The 14,302-nt window shown below is 35.6% G+C and overlaps 1 protein-coding gene across 4 annotated transcripts in view; it reads right to left on the reverse strand.

Annotated features, from left to right (window-relative positions):
- LOC121296048 (protein shisa-6-like) overlaps window positions 1-14,302 on the reverse strand; it is a 117,790-nt gene that overhangs the window by 15,130 nt on the left and 88,358 nt on the right. For 2 of the 4 annotated variants that reach the window (XM_041221203.1, XM_041221201.1), the window contains exon 5: window positions 5,796-5,834. The exons of the other annotated variants lie outside the window; for them this stretch is intronic. In XM_041221203.1, the coding sequence (XP_041077137.1) occupies window positions 5,796-5,834 (39 nt within the window). The remainder of the gene's footprint in view (window positions 1-5,795; window positions 5,835-14,302) is intronic. 4 annotated transcript variants of the gene reach the window in all.

Consider the following 14,302-nt stretch of genomic DNA (forward strand, 5'->3'; position numbering starts at 1 on the left):
AGTTTCCACTTACCATTGTACTGTATGTTAAAATTAGTACATTAAGGCAGTTTGTGGTATTTTGTACAAAAATGTGATGGAAATTTTGTAACTTATTTCGCTGTACAAAGCAAAGTCTAGAAAACATTAATTATTAAAATACTGCTAGATTAGGAGCAAAAATATAACAAATATGTTTAATAGTAGGACCTGACACTAAACAAACAGGCACATTTCTATGGATTATAAAAACAGTCATCCTTAGTAGCAGCAAGACTGTGGCATGTCCACAATCCTGCATTGTGTTCCCAAACTGAACTTGCTTCATTTAAACCCTGTATTTGCACAAGACTTCTGGTACAGCAAAAGATGTACTAACCAAACCAGAAATCTTCAGATTTCAGGCAAACAGTAAAAAAAAAAAAAAAGTTAGCTTGTTAAGGAAATATGTATCAGCTCTATGAATAATGTTTAGTACTGAGAATAAATGTGTATCAAGCTCACATTTTGCAGCTTTAACAATTATGTTTTCTTAATAAACTAAGGTACATAAAAATATGTAATCTGCTTCCAAAGTTTCATGGACAACCTGAACAAGAATAACAAAATTAGGTGTAAATGTAACACAAATTGCTGATATATGTTTATCTATTACCTAGATGCTGTGCACATATCAATTGTATTTAGACAATCAATTGTATTTAGCGTTTATAATGTATTCTACTTACAAATCCCAGCTATGAGTCCTCTCCTGTTTTTGATATACTCAAATAAACCCCCTTAGGAAACAGAACTCAAAATGACAAGACTTCTTGTTCTTTGCTTAAAGAACTGAAGGAAACAGTTGCAAAAATAGGAAGAGACAGGATTTAAATAACCCAGGGTAACACATGGCTTGTTAGTTTTATACTTTCCTTGTTCAATAGCAGGGACAAGCTTCCTACATAGTGTTTGAAGAAAGGTTGTGTACATCTTAACAAGAAACATCCTACACTTATTATAAATCACAAAAACAAAGATTGTACTCAGGAAATATTAAAATCAAATTGTTTAGAATGTGTCTTCCTGTACACAGACCATACAGGAACTGCTAAACATATTCTAGTGGTGTTCCTTCTGTATTTCTGTCTTTACTGTGGGAGCTTCAGAGCAATCTAATGTAGAACCCCATTTTTCCATTGCTGTTCTGTTAATTTGAAACATTGCTCGGTTCAGTACTTCTACTCTTGGGACCAATTAGTGGCATTTCCAAAGGCTAGGGTAGCTGAGCCTTCATTAAAAGTTCTGTGAGGAGCAGAAGCATCTGGTACAGGTGTAATCTGTGGTATTTGATAACTGTTGGGCTGTTTTCTGTTAAATGTGATTCTCTAATTAACTGTTAGACTACAAATGCATGGCCTGAGGACTGCCAAGTCTTTTCTCTTGATACAGGTTTTAACAGACATGAGAGAAAACAACACTCACTGTCAGCGTTCCATTATTTAATGAACATTTAGGTCATACTGAGGGTAGGGCTTAAAGTAAATTGGTGGTTGCTAAGCTTTAAATAACATTTATCAAACTGGCTATCAATGTGCGTAATTTTGATTGAACTCAGGCCCTCGTAATTAGAAGAAAAAAGCTAACATCACACTGCACTTTTTTTTAAAACTAATGTTTCACAAAAGACAGTGTTTTCCATCTGATAATGTATATGTTTTTCTGTTGTCACAAAAGTTCAACATCAAGAACAGTAACACAGCAATGTTAGTATTTGTAAAGTGTTTACTGTATATTCAACTGATTTACTTAAACTGGTCATTGTTTTATTGTGCTTTACAGTTTAGAGGACACATTTTAAAGGAAGATTGGACCATAAAAGACAAGATAAGGTTAGTTATTAGAAACAAAAATTAAGTGCTCTTAATTTATTTAGGTTGGTTCTGTAAAGATGCACAATCATATGAAGGAGTAGAGAGAGAGGGGTATCACAGTTTTATAGAGGATCTTGTAGTCAATCATCTAGGAAACTAGGATGAAAGGGTAGGTAAAACATGTTGCTTGCGAGTTCTGAAAAAGGCAGAAAAACTGCCAGAAAGACATTGCATTAATCCAATCTGGTCATAACAGCATGTACAAGCCAGTGATGGAAATGTAGTGCTATGCTGATTAGATGTTTTGTGGTGCTGGATACGAACACCAAGGTAAGCTCTTATCAGGACACCAAGATTCATTTATGTTGTTTTGACCTGCAGAACATTTCAAGTATAGATATTTTCTTTAACTTGCATATCAATTCACAATGTTCTTTAGATTGGCACCTTAATATTTTTCTAGATATCATGTTTAAAACAATTATTTCACCCATAACTTAAAAAACAGGTGTCAAGTAGATAAATGGCTCAGCTAGGACACTGGCATTTCTTTAAATAAGTTATTCCATGATGAAACAATGTACTTAGTATGGTTAACCAAGCCATTCTGAATCTGTGATTGTCAGATCATTAACCCCAAAAAGTATAGCATAACATTGGTAACAATGGTTTCTTACATCATTAAAGCTTCTTTAACTGCTTCTGAACAAATATGTCTGCTGTTGTACTTGAGCGGCTGGTTTTGAGATGGAAGAGCCTGCAACTCACGACACTATTGAAAAGCTGAAATTTGTATTCACTGAAGTGGGTTTGTAAATAACTATCAAGATGGCTTTGCATACAAATCTGATTGCAACGCTCCTGTACAAATTAATGAAACGCCTACAAGCATATAATAGAGCAGGCTATATAGAACTATTGAGCTGGACCTTTGATTTCACAATGCTTATGTCAGTGTACTCTGCACAAAGTAAATAGCAACTGGTGCATTCTAATTTTGAGCTTTTCTTAGCACAGCAGAGTGAGATGTATGGCTAACATGCTGGTAACATGCTACCCTAGGATGGGAAAGTATATTTCCCCTCGGTTATGTGGTATTTTGGCTAGAAGTAGGACCTGTCCCAGTTTAATTTCAGATCATCCACTGTTTACACCAGTAGTCCTCGATTTAAAAATATATACTGACTTGTCATGTGTTGGACTAGATCAAGTCATTGGTCAAAGTGCACTGACATTGACCACAAGATGTCAATGTATTAGGTTTCATATAGAAGGGTCTCTATTACATTGACACATGTGTTTCAATTCACTTCTAATGCATGTATGACCTTCAAGAAGTTTGACCCATTCTGTGAATGGTTCACTAAACCGTGAACTCTCAAGAGCTTTTAAATACAGTGCCTATAGGAAGTATTCACCCTCCCTTGGACGTTTTCACAGTTTGTCTTGATGCATTTAAATGTTTTTTTTTCCTTTGATTTACACAACCTACAACACTTTCAATGTGTTAAAAAATGGGAGGGTGAAAAAACAAATTAAAAATAAAAACCTGAAAAGTCTTCATTAGATAAGTATTCACCCCCTTTGCTATGACACTCCTGAATAAGCTCTGGTGCAACCAATTGCCTTCAGAATTCACATAAGTTAAATGGAGTCCATCTGTGTGCAATAAAAGTGGTTCACATGATTTCAGATTAAATACACCTGTCTCTGTAAGGTCCCACAGTTGGACTGTGCATTCAAAGCAAAGATACTACCATGAATACAGAGGAGCTTTCAAAACAACTCTGGGATAAAGTTGTGGAAAAGCACAGATCAAGGGAGAGGTATAAAAAGATTTCAAAGGCATTGAACATCCCTTGGAGCAGTCAAGTCGATCATTAAGAAGTGGAAGGTATACAGCACCACCCAGAATCTGCTTAGAGCAAGCCTTCCTCCCAAACTGAGCAGCCGGGTAAGGAGGACACTGGTCAGAGAAGCCACCAAGAGGTCAATGACAGTTCTGAAAGACCTTCAACATTCCATGGCTGAGATAGGAGAAACTGTCCATGTGTCAACAATTGCTGAGGTACTCCACAAATCTGGCCTGTATGGCAGAGTGACGCGAAGGAAGCCATTTCTGAAAAAAGCCCACGTAAAATCCTGCTTGGAATTTGCAAAAAGGCATGTGGGAGACTCTGAAAAGATGTGGCAAAAGATTCTGTGAAACAAAAATTAAACTATTTGGCCTAAATGCAAAGTGTTATGTCTGGCGCAAACCCAACACAGCCACCCAGGTAACACCATCCCTACTGTGATGCATGGTGGTGGCAGCATCATGCTATGGGGATGTTTTTCATTGGCATGGACTGTCAGGGTGAGGGCTAAATACTGGCAAATCCTTGAAAAAAAACCTGCTTCTGTCTGCAAAAGACCTAAGACTGGGACGGAGAGTCACCTTTCAGCAGGACAATGACCCCAAGTACACAGCCAAAGCTGACACTAGAGTGGCTTAAAAAACAAGAAAGTGAATGTCCTAGAGTGGCCCAGTTAAAGCCCGGACTTGAATCCGATAGAGAATCTATGGCAAGACTTGAAGATTGCAGTCCACCAACGATCCCCATCCAGCATGAACAATTTTGCCAAGAAGAATGGGCGAATATTGCGCAATCCAGATGTGCAAACCTGGTAGAGACTTATCCCAAAAGACTCACAGCTGTAATTGCTGCCAAAGGTGGTTCTACCAAGTATTTACTCAGGGGGATAAATACTTATCTAATCAAGGCATTACATTTTTTTAATTATTTTTCATTAACTGTTTCACAATAAAAATTATCTTGCCTCTTCAAAGTGTTGAATAGGTTGTGTAAATCAAAGGGAAAAAAATCAAATTTAAATGTATCAAGATTTCAGGTTTTAACACAACAAACTGTGAAAACGTCCAAGGGGGCTGAATACTTACTATAGGCACTGTATATGGACATCAGTGTCCATAAGGGCAAATTGTACGACAGTTTGCATTTATTAAAACTTTTGGAATTTCTTCATCCAGCAGCAAGATAAGTAATTAAAAACTGGGATTAATCATTCCTGTAGGAGGAGAGGTACACTATACTTAGCATCTTACTTGAAGGTCTTTACACCCAGTATTCCTGGATCCATTACCCTATCTATCCCCCCCCCCCCCCCCCCGAAAAAAAATAAATAAAAAAAATAAATCAGTAACATTGTCAAAAGTATTAGCCTAAACATTTGCCTCCTTCACTTGGTTATTTGCAGTTTTACTTTATCATCTGTGTGAGCATATGAGCAACTCTGCTTTCTATCTTTGGTATACTCCACAAACCTTTTCATTGGAGTTCCTACTGTGTAGAATTTGCTTGAAGGCATGTACCAAGGTTCTGTGATAACTGAGGTGATGTTTAATAAAAATTGTGTTGAACTGGCAGCAGTCTCTTGGAAACATCTAAGATAGCGTTTGGGAAACCTCTTGCACAGTATATCAACTTCAGTTGGCAACATTATATTATTTTTCAGCATCAGATTGGCATCAATTTAATTATTTTATGTTTTATTTTTAAAGCAAACTAACATGTCTTACAGTTCCTGGAACTTGACGGCTCAGCTTAGAAAATGGTTGCACCCCTGAGTGGCTAGCAAGGATAAGCACAGATTTATCTGATGTCTTCAATTATTAAGAAGTAACATCATTCAAAGCTGCCTTTATCCCAGCCGAAGCAGGTTTCTTCGTGATTGGAGAGATCACAGCTCTGTCTAATAACACTAACTGCACAAGCACAAGCTGATGTTGCACTCAAGAAGGCTTAAGAATGCGTAGTCTTCCTGCTTCAGGCCCTAGGTGAGCCAGGGCCTTTCTTCTGTCATCCATCACCAGGGACTAAGTCCTTATAACACATAGGAAGGCTCTCTGGCCTGAGTATACATACACTGCACATACAACTGGGGTTTAATATGCATTCCTACCGCATTGGGACAGCAACTGCACTGGCCACTGCTGGTCTCCTAGAAGACAGAATCAGGCAAAGTGGGTAGATGGGAGTTCAGTCCAAAGCGTTCAATGTTAAAATACATTCACATAAATACCTAGCATGTTTTCATATTGGAAAATTTTATAAAAAGAATGACACATACTGTATTGTGCATTCAAACCTAACCAGGGGTATTTTATAATCATATGAAATATGCTTCTGACATGAACATGAATATAAACACAATAAAGTAGAACAGAGTTACTTTGCGGGGTCTGCTGGTGTCATTAAACAAGATATTGAAGTTCATGTGGTTCGTTTTCATGAGCAGAGGTTCTCTGGTGGATTACTTGTGTGTGTGTGTGTGTGTGTGTGTGTGTGTGTATATATATATATATATATATATATATATATATATAAAATACTGCTGTTCTAATGGCGATTTATGTACTAGCTATATTGCACTGACAGCACAGGAACCAAAGCCCTCTATCTATTCACTGAACATATACAGCACAAGTCAATGCTATGCGTAATTCCCCCTCTCACTGTTTCACCAATGGACCTCAGTGACCCAAGGAAATTCATTTTTAAGGTATTGAACGTTCACACCCCATACCTATCTTATCTTTGAGTGACTATTAGTTAATGGCAGTTGTGCAAATGGTTTTGGTGTTGTGGAGACTGGCCAACCAGGATCTGTACAGATACTTCTCACAACTGACCTTGTTGGAAAACTGCTTTAACCGTTACCAAATCGTCTAGGTGGTGGTATTTATTAGTTCTAGATCTGAAATTGACAACTGCTAAAGTTGATAGGCAATTTCAGCTATTTCCTTCCAAGGCTCATTTGTGAGTCTTGTTTCCTTTTCAGCAGCTGTTTTCCGATTAAAGAGTAATGTGCAAAGCAACTAGCATCACACGTGCACAAATGACAAATGAATGTGCAGCAACCTAGGCAGGGAAGTGTAATCAGGAGTGTGCAGTGTGAACAAATGGTCTGGAATCAGAATCTTTTTGGATGGCAGGTAAGAGAGGAAATATGATGATACATCTACAGTGTAACACCCTGCAGGGTGTCAGAAATGTAGAGGCACACAGCTGTGTACTAAACCAGAAGTGGAAAGCACAGATCTCTCTTGGACAGGGGTTGACAGTCATTTTGCTAGGGCATCAGGGAATTACTTGAATGGGACAAGCTAGTTCCTACAGTTTATTGGATGTTTTCCTGGAAATATCCATGGTTAAATTAATCAAAGACTTTTACTTGAAAACTTTCTCTGCACAGATATGTTAGTTGAGAGAAAATTTGCCATCTACCCCTTGAGAAAAGGCATGCATTATTTGAAAATAAATGATCAGATAAATCAAATAAACGCTGATTTTAATACAGACAATGCACAATAATGAAGTACTGCACTGAATATACTGAATAATCATAGTTAGCTTTCCTACACTGTAATAGGACAATTCCATGAACAGTTGTACTGGATAAGCCATCAACATCACTGGTTTTTGGTGATCAAACCTCTGTATTATGACTCACCTTAACAGTCTGGCATTATGTCCATGACAGCCTTGGTACTGTGTGAGACATACTGTAGAGTGACTAATTTGTTTGAACTAATATACATTTCTGACACTATTTTAACAAATGTATAGAAAACATGGAAAGACTTGCAAACATTGGTGACTACACCTTTGCACAAATGCCATCTGTATTGTTGATGGCTGGAAGACTACAGTGTATACAGTTTTTTTTTTTTTGAAGTATGACATTTTGGTTTTATTCATTTGTAAAGTAGTTCTGCTGTTGACATTTGGAGATGGCTTATTATCAAGAATAATGTTTCTGTCAGTGTGTCAGTTGGCATTTGTTTTTTTTTGTTTGAATAGCATAAAACCACCCACTGACATATACAATTATGTCTGTCTTGTTTATATAGTCACAAAGGAACATGCAAAGCATTTACGTCACTTCTATTTTTTTGAATACATTACTTAATGGTAGTTGTTTGGTCCTAGTTTTATAAAACAAAAAATGTAGTGCATAAAGACAACACTAAAATAAAACATACAAGTCAATTTCCAGCCTACTCTGGTTTATTATTATTCATATTTTTCAGAAACTTAAAAACTTAAGACTAATTTATTTTTAATAGGGTATGCTTTTTGGAACATTTTCCAGTACTGTGTTTTTAAAAACAGTTTTATATTTTAAAGTACATAAAGGCATATTATTATAATTGGCTACAAAATGTCATCAATATGAATTATTTAATACATCTCCTTTAAGGAGCAAGCATATTTTACAAGTCTAATAAAACCATAATTACAATACTGGCCATTCCAAATATCTGCTGTTTACTGAAGCCTGAGTGGCCAAACCTAAGCCTTGGGGTCAGAAGTGGTCGTCTGGCCACAATCATTTTAAGCTTCTAACATGCTTTTTCATTTAACAGAATAGAACACGAACAAGGCATATTATGTAGTGAAGTTTTCTTACATAAGCATAATCTTTTCACTGGCAGTGATGAAAATCTTTTAATTGTGTACTCAGATACTACTACTACTAATAATAATAATAATAATAATAATAATAATAAATAATAGTGCTGCTTCCTGGAACCTGATTACTTCCTATGCTGTAGGTAAAATAACGTATAGACCAATGGGACCAGCAGCATATGAACATGTAATATGTAGCATTTTGTATTAGAAATACTGTATCTTCATTTCTCAAATAAAGTATGTCAAAAACAAGCATGCATATTAAACAGAACAAAAAAAGACTTTTCTTGAAGACAATATGCCCTATAAAATCAACACAGTTTGGCCACTTAGCCCCGACCCAAACAGTAGCCCAGTCTTTCAGCTTTCTTCAATACAGTATGTTGCCTGAATCCCTTTCTATTCTGCCACTCTTTATAGTAAACCTAGTGATTGCAGAGTTCCAGAAAAACTAAATAAAACTCACTAAGTAATTTAATGGTTAGGCCTGCAATTTCCTTGCTAATGTTATATGACCCAATCAAATTGTAAGACACACTTTTCAGCTTAAAAATATACACATGCCAATTCGGCAATAACTAAAACTCATGCAGCATTGGAGAAACTTGGGCATTAAGGATTGGTGGTATTTAGTACTGCCTGCACTTTAAAAACATAGCTCATACCAGGAGGTATAAAGATTCACTGAAGTCACAAGACTGGTCTGACTTCATATGATATGTAGTCCAATAGGGGTGATGTTTAGATTCACTCCAGTATTCAAATTCTGTATGTCAATTAATGTCTTGTAGGAGGAAAGGGCACACCATTGGGGATAAGCGTTCTAACAGTATTCAAGATGCACACCACAGGCATCCTAAGAGCTCAACATGGTTAACTACTATAGATATGGTGAAATACACTGTATATCAATCATGAACGTTTTACTAATTTTTCACTATCATTCTCCAAAATAGCTAATGCATCGATTGACATTATGAAAGGGTACAAAAAACAAAAACAAAAAATGCAGTAGCACATGTGGAGCTGTGGATTACTGTGTAATATTGCTAGTAGCACAACTATTATGCATATCAAATTGATTACATCAAAAAAAAATACCTTATTCATGTTTATTTGTACCAGTTGGGGATCAAAGCAACAAAAAAAAAAGTCAGAGTAACAACCAATCAAGAGAAAAATAACTTAAGTTACCACTGTCCACAGCAGTTTAGTAACAAAAGTGTTGTTCATGGCTTATATTTTAATTATGTTAAGGAACATGATAGTGTCCACATTGTTTTAATTTAAGCGATGACTGGCACTTGCTTAAAATCTGCCCAGCATTACTGAATACCAGCTCACTAGGGACTGAGGCTGACAGAATGCTAAATACTTCTGACCAAAGATACAACTTTTGGAACAATCTTGGATGCTCTTCTTAATTTTTTACTCGAGGGGTAGTTCAGATGCAAATTTTGTTTGAAATTTTGTAGGGTGCCATCTCATTAAATGGTCACGCAAGTTAGTTGTGTTACCAGAGTATCCCAAACATTACTTTTTTTTTGTTTTCTTGCCGTCTTACCTTAGAAAATAATTGCCAAACATTGGAAGGCATTGTAGCTCGGTCGATATAGTATTTGTAATTCTAGCACAACGGTCTTAACTTGCTCTGTTACTTTGAAGACTCCTGCACAAATGCAATCCCATCTGTAAACACTCACAAGGGGCGGGGCAGGGGGCAGAAGGTGAGCTCAGTCTCATGCAGATAGATCTGAGGGGAGCAGAGAAGCTCTGCCCTTAATGCAAAAAAATAATTGCTGATTCCAAATGTAATAAATAAAAGCTTTCGTTTACTTAAACCCTTTACACAAAAATGATGCACAGGCTTGACTATCGATAGTTGTCAAACGATACCATACATTGATAAATCTATGTTAATGAAGTTATGCATTTCTTTAAAGAACTATTTGCTTGTGTACAAGTATAATGATATGGCCTGTATACCAATTCATATTGTATAATGAAGTTTCACAATTATTAATTGTTTTACAAATGTGCTGTGGAGAACTTATTAATTCAGAGACCCACAGCTTGATCGGCTTCAGGTTATTAAAAGTATATCCAAAGCATTCTATTCCATTATAATAATCTTTATTTTTATATAGCACCTTTTATACTGGACCACCATCACAAAGCACTTTGCAAGATATGAGACTATGGTGTGTGAACTATGCATGTTGCAAAGTCACTTACAACAACATCTCACCCAAAAGACAGACAAGGAGGTTAAGTGACTTGCTCAAGGTCACACAATGAGTCAGTGGGTGAGCTGGGATTTGAACCAGGGACTACCTAGTTACAAGCCCATTTCTTTAACCAATGGACCGCACAGCCTCCTTGCAAAAATTACATTCCACCTCATATTGTAATTTCTTGTCATGTGTCTATTCATTCAAGCATAAAAACAGATTATTTCTATGGTGCTTGGGGGAAGTGTGTTATTGCCATCGTCCCAAAACCTTATTTTAAAAAAGGTATCACATTTTGAGCAACATGTTTCTGATCTGTTATATACAGGCTTTAAAAAGATAAAATAAAATCAATCACCTTTGCTTGCTTTATATACATATGCCACAATGTAATGACAATGGAGGTTATTGTTAAAAAACATTGTAAGTTAATTTTATGTACATGTACTAACTTTTTATAAGCTTACTTAAATCTTAAATTCATTTCTGGTTTTGCTCCCTTATGTTGTTTAGACGGTAATGACCAAAATGCCAAAAGTTACCAAGAAAACAATTTCTATTGTGCAGATCAAAACTAAGAAACATTTTTTTCTGGAAGTAAACATGAACATATATTTTAAAGAATGAATGTCCAACGCAGCGTAACCAGCTAGAAAACATACCACAGTGACAATTACATGAGATTAAATGGGTTTAGTTGTAATTAACTATGTGTTCATTTTTCATTTAATGAAATGTATATGTACAGATATGGGTGGATAGTAATTGTTGGGTATTATTACTGTTGTATTTTTATTTCATTTCATTGAGTATGGACCACATAGGTCTCTTTGTATTAGTGCTTGCACTATTGAAGTTAATCATTTTTAAAACAAAATGTGTATTCATTTAAGTTACACTGGTAACAAAACAGTTCCAAAAAAAATGAAAAAATCGATTGGGGCAAGTTGGACGGCAATTTTAAAACTTTTTTTACCTAATATGTAAATACACAGCAATTTGAGGCACTTAATGTAAAATGTTACCCTTTTTCATCTTCAGCAGAAGAGTCAGTTGACTAATTCCAGAGTCGGTAGCACAAAGTCCTGCAATAGACTGGCATACCCATGTTGCCTACCCCAGCCATACCTTGATGAAAAGGTACATATTCAAGCATTCTGTTGATATTTACAAGTGGATACAGTATTTAGGTTCAACAGTAAAACAGTAGAAATGGGTATTGAGCTGCAAACTTGATTTACTTATTTTAAATGGGCTTTTAAAAACAGTCCTCAGCAAAACATTGTAACATGGCTTTAAGTGTGTTTGTGTTGAGGGGTGCCACACACCTGCAACACATATAAAGCTATTATAAAGTATGCTGCTGCAAAATAAATGCATGTTCTGTTCAAGCTCTGCTAAATCTGAAATTGGCAAATCTGTTTCATTTCCTGCCTTTTGAAGCAGTTATACGGCTTTCCTTTATCATTCTTTTCAGGTAGCTATTCTTTGTATGTATTTCTCATTATGCTAGAAGAAACAAAGTCTGACTTCTATAATAAAGGCTTTGTTACATATTACCTTGAACGATCTGGAATTTAAAAATTGAGTTTTTCATAAATGATTCATGTGTATCTGTTCTATATGGCTGAGGTCACACAACACATATGCATATTCCCAAATGCAATTAACCATAGATGCAGCCAGAGAAAAGCATATTATTTAGCTCTTTTGGTCATCTTTATAAAAGTAGCAGTAAGGGCCTTTTACGTAACTGTATGCACATTAGATAAGTGTGAAGCAACTGCTCAAAGATCAAATCATCAAAAATCAATTAAAACTGATTTATTTTGACAAAATGAACAGTGATGTCATTACTGTTACATTAATGCAACCATATCTGATTGGCTTATAAACTGATTTTAATAAATTACTGTAATATGGTTAAATACCTATTTCAGTGAAATAGATCAATGGAATAATATGAGATGTTTGTTGTAATGTGTTTTTTAATTTAGTCATGAAAGATGTATTCTATATATATTGTTATGAGAATTTGTATTTACTACTATAACCCTGAGATAGTCAGGGTCATTTATCCCCACTTCTGATAACCATTATAATGCAAATGGATAAAGAAATGCAGTATTTGAGGTGATGTTGCTCCAAATAATAAATAAAAAAGAAAGCTTTCCAAATGACTACAGGCCCTAACTACATATTACTGTAGCTTGGAGCAGGTCCATTTTGGTTTTAAAATGTATGTGTTGTCTTGAACTACAGTGCATGGGCAGCAATACAACACATTTTGCAAAAGTTTTAAAATTGAATAGAAAGAATCCTTTCTGCTTTTTTTGTGTTTACAGGGCAAGTTTTATGAAGCAAGTGCAACTCACTGCTTTGCAAATGAAATGTGTACAATGGAAGGCTGACTTCTTAAATAGCACATTTAATTGACTTTTTGGCAAATATATTAGTTTAACCAAGTGGCTAAGACATTAGCACAGTAATTACAATAAATGACCTGCAATATATCTTGTGCGCAGTACAACTACGAGAAGCGTTAGTAAATGTGGTATGCTTATTGAGGAAAGAAACAAAAGGGGGAAATATTGTATTAAATAATGCATCAAAACAAGCAACAGACCAAAACAGATGTAAAGTACAGAAAATGATAATAAGGTGTTCAAATAAGTTTTTTTTTTTTTTTTACCGGTGTGTATATATTAAACAAAATAAAGGCAGAATTTAGAAATAAAAAAGTTAATGATTAGAGCTTTTTGCAATCTAACCTTGCAGACTGGGTTCAGAGTCCGTAACAGCAGTGCATCACACAACACTGCCCGTTACACAAGAATACAAAAATAACTATCCACTTAGTGAAGTGTTCTTTCCCATGTTAAAACCGGCAGTATTTCAAAAAGTGCTACGCTTGCCTTTGTGTGATCAAAGTGAAAAGCTCAGTATTAATTTCAGGAACCACAGCTTGTGCTGGAGAGTAGCTTATTAATAAAAAAATGCTGGCGGGGAAAAAGAACATTGTCTTGGTGATGAAAAAGAACATTGTCTTGTGTGTAGCAGTCATACACTTAATGATGGGAGTTCTTTGATTCACACTGGAAATGCTATTCACATTCCTAGAAAGAAATGTGTTGATTTGGTGTGGCGTGACCCCATACTGATTTTAGAAAATACTACCAAATAGCATCCACTGTGGTGTTTCTACTACCAGTATTTTTTTAAATGGTATTATCACCATACTTAGAGTAAAAAAGCTTCACAATTGATTGCCTTTGTTCCACTAACCTTTTTATGATTCTTGCAGCCATTCTGAATGGTATGTATTACATGTACATTCTGTGTTGTTTGTATCATTAGTTGCCAAGCCCTTGTTAAGACGCTTTCACCAGAGTTCATGAGCTGCTCTTCAGTTCTATTTGCCTGCCATAGACATATGTAATGTAGGCTAGAGCCAATGCCTCCTAGTGATCTGCCACTTTAGATCAAGTTTGCTTTTGTTTTTCTACCGGTGTTTAATATAAAATCACTTTAGCTGATCTAGCTTATGTTATAAACCTCTATGGCTGGCAACTAAATTTATCAGACAAATCACAATAAGAACCACTTTGCTAATATCATAAAATAGTTAAGGGGGTCATAGAAATATTAAGACAATGTAATTTAAAGCTGCTTACTCTAACCATTTGAGATGGATATGTCTTGCATCTTATTCCCATGTCATTACCATGTTAGTGTATTTATCAATTTCTGCTCAATGAAT

The sequence above is a fragment of the Polyodon spathula genome, chromosome 21, assembly GCF_017654505.1.
Source record: "Polyodon spathula isolate WHYD16114869_AA chromosome 21, ASM1765450v1, whole genome shotgun sequence".
In the NCBI taxonomy this organism is placed as follows: Eukaryota; Metazoa; Chordata; class Actinopteri; order Acipenseriformes; family Polyodontidae; genus Polyodon; species Polyodon spathula.